Source organism: Chelonoidis abingdonii, chromosome 15, assembly GCF_003597395.2.
Source record: "Chelonoidis abingdonii isolate Lonesome George chromosome 15, CheloAbing_2.0, whole genome shotgun sequence".
NCBI classification, from domain to species: Eukaryota; Metazoa; Chordata; order Testudines; family Testudinidae; genus Chelonoidis; species Chelonoidis abingdonii.
Window position 1 is genome coordinate 37,205,491 of NC_133783.1, and position 6,136 is coordinate 37,211,626.

A 6,136-nucleotide genomic window follows, 5' to 3' on the forward strand; every position below is an offset into this window, starting at 1 on the left:
TGACCAGTTTCGATTTTTGGGTCTTTTTCTTATATAGGCTCCTATTATCTCCCCACCCTCTGTCCCGATTTTTCACATTTGCTGTCTGGTCACCCTAGATGCGGAGATGGGCTGGGGTGGACCTATGAAAGTCTCACCAAACACACACGCCCTGTGGGCTTGGGAAGAATTGTCAGTGTCCAGGTCATTACAAGCACTCTGCTGAGAGGCAGAGCAGCAAGCGGAGCGTTTGGGGCAGACTGTGGTCTGAATCTGGGTCCCTCCTGTGTGGATTCAGCCCCACACTATTGGCAGAGGCTGCCTTGGGAGTTGGGTGGCTAACTCCACCACATCCCTATTGCTAGTACCAGCTCCCGGGCAATTCCATTCCCCGTGACTGGCCAGGCCCCGCTTTGGGGCTCACCCAGAACGCGGGAGACAGCAGGCATTAGAACACACCCACCCCTCCCCGCGGCCGGGAAAGTGCCGGCCTGGGGAGGGAAGTGTGTCCCGGGCAGGAGCCCGTAGGGGGAAGCGAGGTGTGTTGGTGCGTTGCTAGGAGCCGCTGGGCAGCCGGCGGGAAGTGCTACAGAGCAGGAGATGGAGGACGCCGTTTGCCGATAGCGTCTGGTGCGGGCAGGTGTTAGTGGGGCAGAGAGCGCAGGCGGAGCGAGGGTGCCGGGCCTGTGGGGGCACAGAGCGGGGCAGCGGGAACGAGGGGAGTCGGGGATCAGGCGGGGGCGGTGATGGGGGGCGGCGGCGTGGACGCTTTGGCAGGACAAGAGTCCTTGTGCCCGGCCTGTCCAGGGCTCCCGCCCGCGCCCCTTGTGCGTGTACCACCGCTGCACTGTATTGTAGAGCTTTTTAAAAACAAGGAACTAGACTATTTGTAAATGTGTCGTTTGTTTGTTTTGCTGGTTTCCTAGAGTCTCTGGAAAGTGTGATCAGCCAAGAGAGGCCAGGGCCGTCTATAGAAAGAGAATTAAAACACACCCCTTTCTGTCTGGCAGCGGTAGCTATATTTGTGATCTAAATAGACCCTGCGGTGTGCCAAATGGAGATTTAATGGCACAGCAATAATTTTGGATCAAAAATAAATTTAGGTTTTTTAAAAAATCTGATTGAATTAATTCAAGCATCTATGTAAATAGTGTTTATTTGAAACAATTGTGTTTATTGCATTCATAGCAGACTTGTTCAATCGGAGGCTTTGCGACTCAGAACATGGATTTGGTGATCAGACAGCAGTTGTCTGCAGCACAGAACCACCAAGGTAAATGCTTGAATAATGTATGGAAATATTACTTAGCATCTATTTTAAATAAAAGAGGACTATAGAAGTTCTTGCACTACATGGACCTTTATCAGTTCTTGTTTTTATACATACAGAACTGTAGACAAAATATTTTTCTGTAACTACTTTGTATATCTTTGTTAGAGAACACAAAATAAATACCATAATACAGCACTCTTTTTAGTTAAATAGTTTACTTCAAAAATTTTTTATTTCATATAACATCTTTAAGAACTGGATCCAAGGTTGAATGAAGTCAATGCAGAGATTCTTATTGATTTCAAGAAGTTTCAGAACAGGCCTTAAATGTCCTTTTGTTTTTTTGTCTGCTTGATTTTTTATTTAAAACGGCAACAGACTCATTAAAACTCCCATCCAGCATGTGCACAGCTTTACACATGTCCTTTGATAACTCCTCCCTGCAAATACACGATTCTTTACTATGAGTAAAAATAAGAGCTCTTACTGATTGTTGGGTTGATCACTTGAAATAATAGTCAAGTTCCTGTGCACTCTGGCATAAAGCAAAGAATATTATTTGTTATCTTCCTTATATGTTATTTTTATAAACAGACATTCAAGCTTTGAAGAATACTTATGAGTTGATCAAATCAGCCAATCAAGGGAAATCTGCACTTGATTCATCAGAGAGCTTTAGCTCTGATTTATATGTCTTGTGTGCAGAACAAGCACTCCAGGTAACTACTTTTCTGAGTAGGCCATTTATTTGTAATAAATAAAAAGAACTGTCTAGAATTAAACTATGATAGTGCTATGATAAATTAATATTTAAAGATATTGCCAGGATCACTAGAAATAGAGATTCTGAAATTTGTTATGCTGCAATTTTCTTACTTTACAGACCAAGTGCTTAGACATGCTTTTTGGCTTATGCCAGTCTATCCTTTTGCCTCAGCCTCTTCCCAAAGTCAGCATTTTTGTAAACTTCATCAATCAGCAACCTGCACTTTCTGAAGTTTCTGATTAGCACAGACTAAGAGAGGTAGACAATCCAAATGTATATTATTAGTTTTGTGATCATTGTTTCTTTTGTTATGAGAATGCTAGTGTGAGCTGTTTGGACAAGATGGAAGAGAAGTTGCTGATGAATGGTTGTTGTCATGCAGAAACTGAGAAAACATTCTAATCACAAGAGACTGTTGCTCCTACCTCTGACTGTCATATAAAATATGACTCAGGTTTTTATAAGTTTGAAATACTTTTAAAGCATGATTCTGCAGTGGAAAATAGCATATGAAGTTCCAGTGTGTTCAGTTTACAAGTAACAGGTTTTTATTTCTTTTTCCTAGCTATCATCTATATAAATTGTACCTGAGATCTGAAATCTAATGTGCATTATTTGGGGTCATGCATCATTTCCAGCAAAAAAGATTCTGTAGGCTAAATTCTACTCTTGGTTATGCTTATGCAACTCATAATTTGACCTTTCAGTTAACAGTTCTTTTAATGATGTGCAATACAGTGTTAAGTATAAAAAATAATAAATTATTTATTCTTTTTGTACTATAGTAAAACCACTGTGTGACTCTGAATAAACCCAGAAACCAGATCTGTTGTGTAAAAAGTTGCCAATTTCCATATTTTGGGGGGAGAAAAATGGTTATCTTTAAAATCTTAACTGTATTGAATTGTTTGTGGTGGCCTTACTTTCCAGTTGTAAAGGGACCTATGAATATACATTCTGCTGTCTCACCAAACACACACACATAAAGGCTGACCATTTTTGACCAACTTCTTTATTGGATTGTTGTTCATTTAACAAAAAAACCCCACCTTTAAAATAATGTTTTGTTCTAGTTGGGGTATCCAGAAATTAGCAGTGACTGTCTACAGATGTACTTTAAAGGAAGACATCCTGTAACCCAGTTTATGGGCAGAGCCTACTTGTGCCAAGGCCAGTTGTACACGCCACTCTCCACAGATAATTTGGTGAGAAAATATTGTGAATTTTAACATTATGGTAACATCTGGTTTTAAGAATGTTCATAGTTTGATGATAAATTAAATTGTGCATCTTAAATAATCTTTGTTCTCAATTCTTATTTATATATTTGTAAGGGTAGTAAGTAGAGCTGGCTGAAACTTAAGAGATTTTGGTTTACCAGAAGTTTTAGTACTTTCATATTTACTTTTGTTCCAAATTAGAATGAAACCATATTTACCAAAATTTCTCCACAAACTGGAGATAACCTGAAAATTTTGTTTTAGAAATGCCAAAATATAGCATTCCCCAAACAAATATGCAAAACTGACATTCTTGTAATTTACTGAATAGCAGCCATGAAACTGACAATGTCAGTTTCTCTTTCTGGAGCTCTCAGAGCTGCTAGTCCCCCAGCTGGAGCTCTCAGGTCTATAAAGGCTTCCAGGGCCCCTGTCATGGAGCTGGAAGTCATCGGACTGTCTCCAGCCAGAGCTCCCAGGGCTGCTGCCGTAGAGTGGAGACCCTGCCAGCCCCAGAGCCCTGACTCCAGCTGAGACTCCGGGGTCTGGCAAACTCCTTGCCCCAAAGTGGGAAGCCTAACAGGCACCAGAATCCTGGCTTCAGCTGGAGTTTTGGACAATGGCAGGGTCCCTGCCATGGAGCTGGTAGCCTAGCAGCCTTGACAATGCTGACTCGAGAAAGGGCTCTCAAGGTTGCTGCTGCAGAGCAGGGACCATGCCAGCCCCCAAAGCCCTGGCTCTGTGGGTTTGCATGCTTCCTGCTGGAGATGTGGACCCTGGAAAACTGGCAGGTTTCCTTGTATTTCAACAGAAGTTTTGTCAAATCTCTAAGAGATTTGATGAAACATTTTACTTCAGTGAATTAATATTTTCAGATGAAACTGTTTCATTAGAAAATTTCTGACCATCTGTAGTAATAACTTGTGTGTGACAACTTTCTAAAATGGAGGACACTGAATTTTTATATTACTACTTTAAAAAAAATTCCTTTCAGTGAGTATATAGATTTCAGGTTGACTTAGATTTTCAGAAATTCTTTTGGCCAGCACCTTTACTCTTCCTGCAATTTTCTGTCTCAGTCAGTATGCATCTTCCAGCTTCTGCAGCAAATGAAGCATGGGTCCTACAAACAGTCTCCTTCACTACACAGCCCTATTTCCAGAGGCAGTCTATTCACTGTGCACTGAATCAGACAGGGGTCCTGTGGAAAAAAGTAGTATGTGATAATGTAATTAAAGGCTGTATCATAAAGCATTTATGAAAGGGGAGCAAATTAAGTAGCACAGATGACCTTAAATTCTGGCATTTCCTACCCTTTGAGTGCTTGACTCTGGAACCTTAAAAATGTTCTTTTAACATATTTGTGTGTAATTTCCCAGGTTTCTGAAAAACCTAAGTGAAAAAACAGAAATTCCATCATGTTGCATCACATTTATACCTATATAAGTCCATAAGATTAGAACCCTTAGATGCATCACCCAAAACTTTGTCACTTGAGCTAATGGAGTAAATAACAGTCATAGGTTGTTGTCCTGTTAATAGAACATTCCGAGAGCTGAATGGGGTATTTTGCCCATATCTACTTTTGTTCCAAATTAGAATGAAACCATATTTACCAAAATTTCTTCACAAACTGGAGATAACCTGAAAATTTTGTTTTAGAAACACCAAAATATAGCATTCCCCAAACAAATATGCGAAACTGACATTCTTGTAATTTACTGAATAGCAGCCATGAAACTGACATTCTTGATATCTGCTGACAATGAAAGAATGGTAAAACTCAGGAATCTTGGGGTCCAAGCCAGGCTCCAGAGGGAACAGTCCAGAGACACTTCTGCCTATTCCCATCCCCAAAGAATAACCCGTTCTGCTCCTCCCCCTCCAGTCTGTCCTTGTGCTGAGTCTTTCCCACCCTTGGTTCCTTCTCCAAGTCCCATTCTCCTTATTTTCTCAACTCCTGAGTTGTCACCAAGTCTTAGTCTCTGTTCCTCAGGCATCTCTCTCCCAGTCCCAGTCTCCTTGCTCTGCTAATTCTAGTCATATCTGTCTGGACTCCCAGTTCTAGTCTCACCCCCACCCCCAAACTCCTTGTCCCAGGTCTTCTTGCCCATGTAGTCCAAGTCCCCCCGTCCTGCCCCGCTCATCTCACGGACTCAGACTTTAAGGCCAGAGGAGACCATCTTGATCATCTAAGTTAGACTCCTGCACATTGTAAACCATAGAACCTCATCCACCCACTCCTATAATAGATCCATAACCTCTGACTGCATTACTGAAATCCTCAAATCATGATTTAAAGACTTGAAGTTATAGAGAATCCACCATTTATGCTAGTTTAGACCTGCAAATGACCAGTGCCCCATGCTGCAGAGGAAGGAGAAAAAGCCCCCAGGGGCTCTGCCAATCTGACCTGGGGAAAATTCCTTCACAACCCCAAATGTGACGATCAGTTAGACCCTGAGCATGTGGGCAAGACCCACCAGCCAGACACTTGGAAAAGAATTCTCTGTAGTAACTCAGAGCCCTCCTTGTCCCAGTCTCTTTGCCCAGCCATTCCTAGTTGTTCCCCCACGCTCTGGCTCCTGATTAGATCTGTCTTCTGTCCCCAGACTTATTTTCTCCACCCAACTGGTGCTCTGTCCCCAACATCCTTGCTGAGTCCCAGTTCACTCCACCCGTTTCCTCATACAATCTCAATCTCTCCCCAGTTTATTGGCTTGCAGTTCCCCCCTTATTTCTCTCCCCAACTCTCAGTCCTAATCTCCTTGCCTAGCCAGTGTTAGGCTACGTCTACACTGCACGATTATTTCGAAGTAGTTTAAACCGATATTACGAAACCGATGTTATAAAATCGGTTTTGCGCGTCCACAATGCGATCACAAAATCGATTGCTTG

The 6,136-nt window shown here is 42.2% G+C and overlaps 1 protein-coding gene across 1 annotated transcript in view; it reads left to right on the forward strand.

Moving 5' to 3' along the window:
- The first annotated feature begins 541 nt into the window (after positions 1-541).
- Positions 542-6,136, forward strand: part of CFAP46 (cilia and flagella associated protein 46) — a 178,237-nt gene continuing 172,642 nt past the window's right edge. The window contains exons 1-4 of the mRNA XM_075072713.1: positions 542-609; positions 1,168-1,252; positions 1,847-1,971; positions 3,092-3,223. Of these exons, the coding sequence (XP_074928814.1) occupies positions 1,204-1,252; positions 1,847-1,971; positions 3,092-3,223 (306 nt within the window). The 5' untranslated portion in view covers positions 542-609; positions 1,168-1,203. The remainder of the gene's footprint in view (positions 610-1,167; positions 1,253-1,846; positions 1,972-3,091; positions 3,224-6,136) is intronic.